This window comes from Molossus molossus, unplaced genomic scaffold, assembly GCF_014108415.1.
Source record: "Molossus molossus isolate mMolMol1 unplaced genomic scaffold, mMolMol1.p scaffold_m16_p_14, whole genome shotgun sequence".
NCBI lineage: Eukaryota > Metazoa > Chordata > Mammalia > Chiroptera > Molossidae > Molossus > Molossus molossus.
The window spans coordinates 84,881,835-84,893,866 of NW_023425349.1; the positions used below are offsets into that span (position 1 = coordinate 84,881,835).

The following is a 12,032-nucleotide window of genomic DNA, read 5'->3' on the forward strand; positions in this document are numbered from 1 at the left end:
CTGCTAATCTCTCTCTTATTAATTTTATTATTAATCCGGCCAGAAGAACCTTGGAGAGTAGAAGATAATTTTTCCTCCCAGACATTAGCAACTTTATATTGTGGGCCATTTAAATGTCCTTTGCTAAGCTGTTCCTGTTTTCTTATCCCCTCTTCTCTTTCCTATTCTAGACTACTCTATTTGGAGATGTATTTATACCTTCTTCCTCGCCCCACCCAAGCTCATAGCAGGGCATGAATTGAGTCCTTTGATATGTCACCAAATGCATATTTCTGAGGGAAATATTGCTGGGTTTGTTTTTCCAATTATGAGGACTCTTAGGATCCATGCTCAGCTAACATCCATTTGTGACTATATTCGACTAAAGTAAATTGGTATGAAATGACTTTTTGGACCAGCCTAATTCACAGGGCTGCCCAGCATTCCAATGTTTAATTACTTAATGCGTCTCAAACACAAACACTCTGCAAACTCCAATGACCCTATTAAAGGATGGTATATCATCTTTGGGAGAGGGAGATAAATTGTGACACCTAGGATTATTGTTGCTGTTGTTTTTAAATAACACGGACGCGGGCGCGCGCGCGCACACCCTTAAACCACACTGTCAGCCCAGAATAAGGTGAGAAGAGGCTGGCTTCCCTTGAAGACCAGCTAGTTAACTTTAGGTAGTTTCAATAAATGACCTTACCTCTCCCCCATAGCAGTAATTCAGCTGTATTCATAATGTGGTCCATTTAAAATAGCATTTATCAGTGTGAAACGGTTTGCCCTGCGGGTTTAAGTAGATACAATGTTGAACAGGGTCCTTTCCATTTAGCGCAAGAGGCTGAGCCGGGTCTGCGCGGACCCATAGCACTTCCGGCTAACCCCATCACCCAAGCTTGCTTCATTTGGGAAGGCAACGTGGGTGGGAGCATTTGGGTGGCATACCCCAAAAACCGCAGTAATTGGAAGGGGAAAAGAGCAAATATCAATTAGTGACTCCTCGGCCAACTACCAATCTTGGTTTCCAAGAGACTCCACCTTGGTCTCTTCAGAAGTAGCGGCTTCCTAGGGATCTCCGACAGAAACGACACGAATCCACATACATCTTGGTGCCTTGAACATTTCCCCGGGGAGGCTCTTGTTATCTACCAGGCTTCCCTGGCTCTCTGCCTCCCTGTCAGCCTGTGGGCCTGTCAACCAGAATGCTCTCAGCTTCTCAGGGCTTCCGTGGGAACGCGAGCAAGAAAGGGTTTTGAGAATTGACAGGACCCGTGGTGTTCCTCTGCAGGGCTCTGGGCACCCCGCATTTCCTGGAGTGCAGGGGATGCTGAAATGAGCTTCCCTGCTCCCCCAGCACCCCTCAACCCCGGGGATCGGGCAAGTGGCTAAACGTTAGCAGAGAATGTGTGTGGGGTGGGGGAGCCAAAGGTAGGGATGGCGAGGTGGCGGGCGTAGACCGCCCGGCCCAGAGGCCTCCCGCAGACGCGGCCGCGGGGGGCGGGGAGGGGGCCGACGGGGCTCGCCGGAGCTCGCAGGGCAGGCGCCTCCCAGGAAGGCGGGGAGGGGAGCGCCTGTTTACCCAGGAGGGCTGTGCTGATAGCACGTTCCTTGAGTTTACTTTGCTTTCCTTGAGTTTATTGTAAAGGGGTAAAGTTTTCGGATCTGTCACGTGACCCTGACAGGTCCTGCCTATGGCGCGGCAGACCACCCACGCCGAGGGCCATGGAACTGCTTAATAGAAACAGGCTTGTAATTGTGAGTCCGCGCTGCACTCCGCCGAAAGCCTCCGGCGGCCCAGCGCGCCGGGGTTTTTACACTTTCCGTTCCTTTTGTAAAGACGGAGGAGGAGGAGGAGAAGACGAAGACCAAGGCGAAGAAAAAGACGACAAGGAAGACAAAGAGACCCGCAGCGACCAGGCTAGGGGGAGACGAGGGAAGACGGGGAGCAGACGGAGGAGCAGAGGACCAGAAAAGGGGGGCACCGGGCAAAAAGGAATTGATGTGAAATCCAAGCCCCGCGTCCGCGCCTTCGGCACCCGTGCTCCGGGCAGGGCTTGACGGCCGGCTATGGTGAGTGCAGCCGCCGCCGCCGCCGCCGCCGCCGCCGCCGCCGCCGCCGCCACCACCACCACCTCGCCCTCGAGCGGCGCGCGCCCCGGGGACGCGGTGCTGCGGTACCCGGCGCCCCGCGCGGCGGAAAGAGGGCCAGGCGGGCGGCGCGCCGGGGCCGCCGGGCTGGGTGGGCTGCGCCGCCGGGGAGCGGTAGCCGGCTCGGCGTCTCCACGCTGGCTCGCACGCTCCGGGCCCCCGCCCCCCGAGGCGGCCCCGCGGGGCGGGGAGGGGTCTGGCGGCGGCGGGCCGGGGAACGGCTTCAGGGGGAATTCTCACGGAGGGGGTCGCCTGGGATCCCATTTGCACGCTTGAAAGGGTCGCCACCTTGGCTTCCGCTCCTCAGCCTGGTGGTGGCTACTGAGTCGCCAGTGGAGGCAGAGCTGGGATGGAAGGGCTGGTGCGGAGAGAGTGACAGCGCCGGGGGGTGGGGTGGGGTGGGCGTGCGGGCTGAGCGCGCGCGCACCCGAGCGAGTGCTCTTGTCTCCGGGGAGCTGGTGCAGACCTGCTAGAGACCTGCTGGAGCCGAGGAGCGCACGCTCTCCGCGTCAGGGCCAGGACCCCAGGGCTAGGAGGGAGAGGCACCTTACCAAAACTTGGAGCGCAAACATCCACCTCCCTGCCTCCGTTGGTGGGAAAAAGGGCCAGAGGGGTTTTTTTTAGTTCACGAAGGGGCCATGGGTTGGAGATGGTACGTGCTGACTTTTTCACCCATGAAATTAGACGTTCTGGTGCCTGCCATCCATTAAAGAGAAGGGTGCTAGCTCAGTGCTGAGAGTGCTGAGAGGGCTAAGGGGAGCCCTGAGATGGCATGACCCATCCAAACCCCTTCAGACCCGGTGCCAACACTGGCCTCATAGGCCCTCCAGAGACTATACTTCTGGAGTGACATGGGCTATGTCTCCAGGGATTTAAGTTTATGTTAAAGATGACCCCTGGTGTGTAGATGATCAATACGTCCAAAGCTCTCAATTTCTGTCACCTAAGAAGAACCATATAGATTGTTGTCTGTGGAAGACACCCAGGAACCTCTATTTTCCTAGACTTGGGAGAGAAAAGCATCTTTTCCCCTTTTTATCTCTACCTCCTCCCCGGGGAAGGGAAATATATAAATAATAAAGACCCACATGGGTGCCTCTAAATATTTAATAATTGGATAACAAGTCTTGAACTACAATAGTCCCTTTTCAGCATTCTGTGTGTGTTCGTTTTCTTCTCTTTTTGTGGGTTTTGGTTTTTTGCTTTTTGGCTCCAGTACTTCAACATGTAATTAACTGCCTGACTCCTCAAAGAAAGACAGTGCTTTTTGGTGTCATCCTTTGTTACTGTAACTTATTATTTCTGGGTGGCAACTCAGGATAAATTGTTGCCTCAGGTGCATTGTGTACCTGTGTTGTAAAACATGGGGCTTTCAATTGTGAGTTTGTGTGCTCCAGTTGTCATCTAGCTTCCTTCCACAAGGCTGTAAAACATCTTTGAACCCAAGATCTTTACATACTAAAATGTTGAATCAAGGTGGACACCAATAGGCCCATTATCAATTTGGGTATTACCTTCATTTCAAACTCACTAAGAAGTGTATCTAATTTCTGGTTACAATCTAGTCATAATCTAACAAGCTATTCAAATAGGAGTTAGCACCATTGAAGCTATTTTGTGAAAGGGGGAAAAAAGCTTTTTTTTTTGTTTACACCAATTGTCTTCAACTTTCTACAGATAGAAAAACTGATGAGCCAAATCAGTGTGTATTAAAATATGTCTTCCTGTTTTATCCTTCTCTCTCTCTCTCTCTCTCTTTCTCTGTCACACACACACACACACACACACACACACACCTTTTATTTTCTCCCGCCTCTGCCACAGTGTATAAAGCCCTATTGAGACATGTAGGCGTGATGTGTAAACCGGATTAGCAGTATGAAAGAAAGACACACAATAAGCTGGAATTGTTTTACTTCCCTTTCATTTCTCATGCCTATATCTCTAATAAATTTGTTGCTCCAGCAGTGGGTCAAAGGGATCATGTTGCTCAGCTTCTTTTTCATGCAAGACCCAATGGCAGAGATCTCGGAAATGAATGGTGTGCCTTCTGCCAAATGCAAAGCTTGATATAGATATATTAGATGGGGAAATAGAGATGAGGCAAGAGAGAGATGGAGAAAGAAATATTCAAAGTGTGGTGTTTCCAGAATACATCTCTATCCACTAGAGTAAAGTAATGTGGCTAAGAAGATATTTAAACAAGGGAGGAAATAAATATAAGGCTCCATGCTATGTTTTCTTTCAAGTTCATTGTAGGCTCTGAACATTTTCTTTGCACTTGGTGACATTCCCAGCAAGAGAATACCAATAGCTTTGGCATTGCATAAAGTCTGATTCCCCTTTTCAAGCTAGTATTTGAACCTGGAGTAATAAATGTGGAGATTTCTGGGACCTTCTCAGGACATCTCCCCTCTTCCACCGCCTCCTACCCCCAGCTCACTATAAGCTCAAAAAATGCCAGTGCTCCTGGGTTTGTGCTGTAGACCCCTCATTTACTCCTTTGTGGAATTGGGAGCAGCTTCCCATTAAAGGAGATCAGGGGTAATTAGCAGCATTATTTTGACAAGTTGGCTAGAGCTATTCCCTTTCCTCCAGTTCTGAGGAGGGGGGTATAGAAGAGGAAACAGAAGGTGGAAGGGAGAAGGGGAGGGGAGTCATGCTTAGGGGTTTTACATTTTGTGGCTGCTGAATCTATTCTCCTCCCTCAAACCTTTTAGACTCATTTTCTACCATCACCTTTTAGGTAAATACAAAAGCTGCCAATGAGAAAATAATAAGGCATTCTTAGGGAGCCAAGAAAATGTGGTGGATGGAGGCATACTGGTTTGAATTGAGTCAAGACTCAACTCTTATCCAAGGTACCTGCTTTGAACTGCTCAGGCTCTGACCCATCCTGGGGTCTCCATCCATAAATATCAAATCTCAGTTCCTTTCTCCATCTCATCCTCTCAGTATGAATACTGTGGGACTTAATGTAATGTTTGCAATTATTTGCATTTGTGGAAAAGAATATTAAAATTGGTAGACAACATTATAACATCGCCCAAGGGTCAAATTACTAGATTACATTTACCACTTTATTCATTTGTACTCTGCAAAAATGAGTTAAATTACATTAGATGTTAAAGACCCATTTGGTTGGATCTGAGCAACCAGAGAATAAATCTCACTGTGGTTTCTCATTACTCCACCAAGTCCAGCTCCCACAATTGCTTATTATTGCAATGCCCAAACACAAAGGGCAGATGTTTTATTTCAGTGTTATCATTCAGATAATCTGATGTCATTTTTGGGATGTGTGTGGTGTGGCCATGGGTATTTGAACTATTGGAAAAGAAAGAAGATATGAATGAATCATGTTTTAAGAGTTTAAGGAATCTGTTTTGAAAACGATAGACTCCAATGAAGTCTTGGATGCTGATTGGGGAGACGGAAATGACAACTGATGCACTGAGATGAACTTGACATGGAAAGGGGAGATAGAACACTCATCTGTTGCTCCAAAGAGAACCAGCAGGTCCAATTGGTTGAAAAGGCCCAGAGCTGTCACTTATTTGGTAATCAGGAGGGGAAAGGCCATTAAAGGGATTGTCTTCCCAGCAGACACCTTTGCAGGCCTGGCTCCTCCAGCTAGCCTCATTGCAGGTCTAGAGAATCCTGTGGTTAGTTGAAGTTAACAAACCCGGTGTGGCGCTGCGGTCCCCTGCACAGGGCATGCATATTAAAGGCGACAATGCTTACAAATGTAAATAAGGGCAGATTGGTTAGGAACAACATTATCGCTGGGAATGTCGCACTCGCATGCATCAGCAATGAGGCAAATTGGGGGCAGCCTCAGCCCTGACCACCCAAGTCGAGCAGGCTTTTACACTAGCTCCTCTTCCCTTTCTTAAAACGTTACAGAAACAAGGCCAATTAGATCCTCAAAGTAATTCATCTCTGTGTATGAAAAAAGCAGACCACAGGGGAAGCGACGGGTGGGGGTTGGGAGATTAAGATAGCGCTTGTTAGAGCCCAGGCTGGGGATCGCCTCCTGGAACCGATGGGTAGAATTTACAGGCCGGGACCATTGTCTGAAATGCTGAAAAGTTAACCTATCAAACAGCGGGTGAGGGGGCGCAGGGCGCTGAAAACCCCGGAGATCAATGTTCAAAACGTTTAGGAATTAAGTCAAACCGAGGGAAATGAGCCCGAGTGGAAGGGGCTTTGCCATTGAAATGGTGCACTGGCAGCCGCAGCCCGAACGAGAGGAAGTGCAGCTGCGTGCGGAGAGTAATATAGCCTTTAATTTCATTTTGGAGTTCCATAATCTAAATAGCTATACTGAAATTGCTGTAAATAAAAGATGGGTAGGAAAAACTATTATTTTGGTCTAAAACATGGTAAAGAAACTTGAAAAGACAAACATAGAAATCTGTCTATGACTACATGGTTCCCTTGCCATAGAGCACACCTCAAATATAAAAACTGACATGGGAAACTAGAGGAACCCCCCCCCAGTCTTTAAAAAATAATTTTCAGCAACAAGTACGAAACGTTCAGTAAAAAAAAAAAAAAAAAAAGCTAGAATATTAAATCACCTTTCCTGCTGTTTGCTATTTATCAAACATAATAAAGATAATTTTTCTCAAAGATTAAACTTGCTATGATCGAGCCCAATTCTCCTGCGATATTATTTATCAATGTACGTAGTATCATTTTCATTGGACAATGCTCGTCTTCCCTTCTGGATTTTAGCAGCAGAGAACAACACACAAAATCACGTGCTCCTTTGGAGTTCTGACTTTTGAATTTCCGCGCTGGCCGGTCCTCAGGTCCTCCTCCTGATCTTGTGAATACCCCCAGACACTTTTCTCTTTGTTTCTTTATTCTACAGGACATCCTATCCTGCCTGGGGTACTGCACACGTTTTGCCGGTTCGAGATTCAGGGGGCTGGGTCTCCCAGTGAAATTAGAAAGCAGAAAAAAACTAGAGGGAATGTGGCGAGGCTGGATAGAGGGGAGAGAGCAGGGGAGGAGGAGAAAAGGGTGAAAAAGGAAGAAGAAAGGGAGAGGGAAAGAAGGAGGGAGGGGAAACCGCTGAAGAGGAAGGAAGAGGGCGGGGAAGGCTGGCCGACAGGCCCCCCACGGGAGCCGCGTGGGCCGACCCGGTGGCCGGTTGGCAGAGCTGCAGTCCCTCTCCGGCCGCGGCCGCGGGGCGGGTGAATGGAAAGGGACCCGTGAGCTCAGCCATTGGCCAGCCGCGGGGAAGGCAAGCGGGCATTGGGCAACGTAAGGGGGCCGGACCGCCTTCAGGAATGTACTACGGCGCGTCCGGCACGTCCGACCGCGCCGGCGGGGCGCGCGCCTCGCCTGGGCTCCTGGGAGGCAGCTCTGGAGATGTGGAGCCCGCCGGACACGAGCCGAGCGCACCGACTTCCCTACCTGCTTGATCTGGGCCGCGCGGGCGCGGGTTGTCCGGGAGCTCGGGCGCGCGCACACCCGGACACGCGCGCGCGTAATAGGCCTCGGGCCGCCGAGCACGCGCCGCCCGGGCCCTGGGTCACGTGGCCGTGTGGGCTCCGCCCTCTCCCCGCTCCTCCCCCTTTCTCTCCATCTGGGTTTCTTTCTTTCCTTTCCTTTCCTTTCTTTCTTCTTTTTTTTTTTCAATGAACACACACCGTGTGCATCTTAAAGCCACACGGCCCCATTTCACGGCTTCAGTCGGCTTCCCGCTGCCGCGGGTCCCTCTGCAGTTCAACAGCATTAAAAAAAAAGAAAAAGCAAATTTACTAAAATAAGGCAGAATCGAGGGTTTGGGGATCTGGACCTTATCTCAGGAAGGAATTTAACTTGTAAGCGTAAGAAAAACAAATTCCACTGCCCAAAATTTATTTTTAAATAAAAAGGGAAGCTATGTGGACAGTTTAATTAGACTCGGGCCCCAGAATCTACCTGAGAGTCGCGTGTTTCCTTCCCCAATGGGAAGCGAAGCCCCGGGATGTCTTGGTGACACTAGCAGCAGTGTCTGGACAAATCCTCGCAATCAGTCCACAATTTGTTTCGAATGAATCCAACATCAAAGCCTTTATTCTCCTCTACGTCACGCTATTATTAAATATAACAGGATGCGTACCAGTTTTTGAAAAAAGTTTAAAACAGACTTTAAATAAATAAGGACATGTGGTTAATTTAAAAACGGGGGGGGGGGGAGTCTAAGTCCAAATTAATCCAAAGTAGTCGAGAAAACTTCCTCAAGGAAACAATTCCGCTTCTCTGGTTTATTAAAAGGATTCTGTTGTGTCTCTTTTACATATGTCAAATTAAAGATTCAAATAAAAATGCCTCTGCCTCCATGAGAATGCTTCGGTGTCTGGATTCCACGTTTATAATACACGGCCTCCTTCAAACCCGGACTGTGCTGCCGTGGGTTTTTTTTTTTTTTTTTAGGGGGGAGGGGGCGAGGGCATGAATTTTAAGAGAGGGTTTCTTTTTCCAACGTCCTTACTTTCCTCTTTAACTTTCCATTTTGTTTATCTTAATGCTAGGCGTTGTTCCCTGCGAGAGTCTAAGTCTTCTCTTTAGTTATAAAAGAAAAAAGAGGAGGGAAAAAAAATCTGGCACATACAGGCGTACTATCCACCACCCTGTCATTATTGGTGCAGGCCTGGGAATTCAAGCCGGACCTCCCAGTATTTGCTGCAGCTTGAGGCCAAGGTGCCTCTGAAAGGGTTTTCTTTGAGGAATTTCAGAAATTGTTTAAGCGCTTAAAAAAATATTACATTTCCCCCCGTGTCTATCGCGAGGCAAATGTTCGTGGGTGTGTGTGTGTGTGTGTGTGTGTGTGCGCGCGCGCGCTCAAAAGGCGTCTACAAAAAGAAGATACTGTTGAAAAGAAAAGGAATAAGAAAGAAAGTGGGGGGGGGGCATTCCTTAATGGAAGTATTGCATGCGAGAACGTTGGCGCTCTAGGAGGCTCCCCCCGAAGCCGGGATGCACACACTGGGGTTGCCTACCTGGGTGGTCTCTCTACTTTGGTGAGCTGTTGCTAAGCAGCTAATAATAGTCATGTTTGCTGAGTAATTTCTGCCCTCCGTGAGCCAATCGCGTCGCAGAAACCCAAGCCATCTGACAGCCCCAGGGGCGGGAGCTCCAGCCTTTTTTTCTTTCGCTCGCTCTCTCCCCCTCCACCCCCTCCCCTCCTCCTCCTCTTTCTCCAAATGGAGAGAGTTCTTTTTTTTCTTCTTCCATCTCATCTATTGAATCAAGGAGCTGCTGCGGCCGCTGCCCGCTGCACACACACAGAGCGGAGTCCCCAGGTCCCGGGAGCGAGAGAGGCGCGCTGCACGGGGGCAGAATGGTCCAGCGGGTCGGCGAGGAGCACAAGAAAGCAGAGTCCGGGATCGAGCAGCCACCGCGAACCCAGCAGCCAGAGCCCGAGCAGCCCGAGCAGCAGCTTCAGGAGCCGCTACCGCCAGCAGCAGCCGCCGCGAGAGCAGCGGCGGCGGCGGCAGCCCCGGCCCGGCAGCGCTGAGACCCGCCCGGCACCCACAGACCCTGCGGCGGCGGCTCTGCGCTTGCCCTCCGCGGCCGCTCGGGCGACCCAGGAGGCGCCGAGGGAGTCAGCGAGGCCGGCGGGAGCGGCGGGGATTTGCTGGCGTTTTCTGCAGTGAAGGGGTCGCGGCGCGGGGCGGGGGGTGGGCAGGGGGAGTTGGGGACCGCGAGGAGCGCCGCGCGAGCGCCCGAAGGACAGGCTGGCTCCGCGCGCCGGCTCTCGCCCTCCTGAGAACTGGATGTGGGCAGCGGCGGCCGCAGAGACCTCGGGACTCCCGCGCAATGTGGCAATGGAAGGCGCAGGGTCTGACTCCCCGGCAGCGGCCGCGGCCGCAGCGGCAGCAGCGCCCGCCGTGTGAGCAGCACCAGCGGCAGCAGCAGCAGGTCTGTCAACTGGAGCCCCAACCCGAACTGCCGGCGGCCAGCGGCGTCCTCGCCAGCCCAGTGCCGGGGCGCGCCGGGAGTCCGCAGCGGCAGCAGCAGCGCGCTGGACGGCCCGGGAAGCCTCGGTTCCCGCGGCGGCGGCGGCGGCGGCAACATGGCCTCGGCTGGTAACGCCGCGGAGCCCCAGGATCGCGGCGGCGGCGGCGGCAGCTGCAGCGGGGCCCCGGGCCGGCCGGCCGGAGGCGGGAGGCGCAGACGGACCGGGGGTCTGCGCCGCCACGCCGCGCCGGACCGGGACTATCTGCACCGGCCCAGCTACTGCGACGCCGCCTTCGCTCTGGAGCAGATTTCCAAGGTGCATTTCAGACTCTCCTCTCCTCCCACTCTTAGCTCCTCTTCCTCTTTGGGATCGCCCGGCCACACACACACACTCACTCACTCACTCACTCACTTACACACACCTCTCCAGGAAAAGAAGCAGACAAGCGGGGATTGAAAAATTCAAACCCTCCCTCCGGTCCTGGGAGGAAAGGGCTGTCTGAGGTCCGCAGGGGGTGGAGGGGGGTGTGTGTATGTGTGCGCGCGCGCGCGTGTGTGTGTACACGCGCCCTCCCGGCGTGCCTTTTCCGGAGCACTGGAAAGCGGTCCACAGTGGACCACCTCGAGGGCGGCCGCAGCGCGGTACTGCCCGGCGCCCCCTGCCTCGGAACCCTCTTTTCCCGCGCCCCTGCCCCTATATACAGCCCAAACCCCTGTAATGCTGCCACATTTCTTTGGAGGGGGAGGCGTAGTACAGAGAGGCGGAGAGAAGGGGGGAGGGAGCCGAAATAAAGGTGGTTTCCTTTTTTGGCAGCCGGTTTTGCTTTTGTTGAGCATGAAATCTCAGCTCCCTTAAAAATCATCCTTGGAAGAGGGCATCTCTCCTTTTTTCCCAGTTTTTGAGCTGGCTCTTCTCAGAGGGTTGGGGGAAAGAAAAAGTTGTAAACAAATTGCCACCTTAAATCCGCGGTCCGGGTCTGCGGAGCGGCCGGGTTCATTGTGTTTACGAGGATCGCTGAAATGTGTGGAATCCGGCGAAGGCGAGCACCCAAACCGGGGCCTGCCGGGGCCGCGGCCACCGCCGGGAAAGCGCCGCGGCCGGGAGCAGCCAGCGCCCAGTCGGGACCCCTGCCTGCGCCGGCCTGGGCCCTTCCCCTGTGCATTCCGCTGCTTTTTACGTTTACACAGAAGTGAAGGGAGAGGAGGGAAAGATCCATGTGGCTGCCCTCTTCCGATCACAAATATTGTCGTAAGTTTCTGAGGACTGCCCCACTTCCTAATTCAGCTCACACAGCGTCTCCTAACGCTATGGAAATGAGTCCGGAGTGAGCTCCCCCGACCGCATTTACCACGTGGATCCCCTTACTACCACGCCGGGCGAGGGTCAGAATGAGGGATTCCGCACTACATTGTTACCCGAGAGCTCTAACGCCCCAACCCGCGTCCCCGCTGGGGCACCCCGGAGAAAGGTGAAGGGTAGAGGGCAGGATTTGCGCGGGGGGGGAGGGGGTCGAGTTTTGCTGGTTCTTAAAGGTCGGGCTCCATCGCAGTGATTACGCAGCCCCTCCTTTACTAGGTCCGGCGTGGCTATTGCCTGTGTTAAGTGATTTCTCCCCTCTCTGCCTCAGGTTCCCCTTCCTTTCGTTCTTGCACCCTACAACCCCCGCCAGCGCCCTATGTCGCACTCAGGGATGCTGCGCAGGCCACGCGTGGGGGCGCTCCTGCTGTCGCCGCGGTTCAACTCCCACGCTGCAGCCCGACTTTGATTTATGCCCAGCCACCCCCCCGCCCACGCTGCTCGCGTTCTCTCGTGCGGGCGGGGGGGGGTCCAGCCCCGAGGGCATCCCCCACGGCTTTCGCGGGACCTGTTGGCGGGTGCGCGCAAGCGGGCGTGGGCGCGCGGGCCGCGACTCCCTGGCGCTCACTACTCCTTTTCT

The 12,032-nt window shown here is 52.8% G+C and overlaps 1 protein-coding gene across 1 annotated transcript in view; it reads left to right on the forward strand.

Moving 5' to 3' along the window:
- Positions 1-1,565: 1,565 nt before the first annotated feature.
- Positions 1,566-12,032, forward strand: part of PTCH1 (patched 1) — a 67,304-nt gene continuing 56,837 nt past the window's right edge. The window contains exon 1 of the mRNA XM_036261443.1: positions 1,566-1,905. Within this exon, the coding sequence (XP_036117336.1) occupies positions 1,711-1,905 (195 nt within the window). The 5' untranslated portion in view covers positions 1,566-1,710. The remainder of the gene's footprint in view (positions 1,906-12,032) is intronic.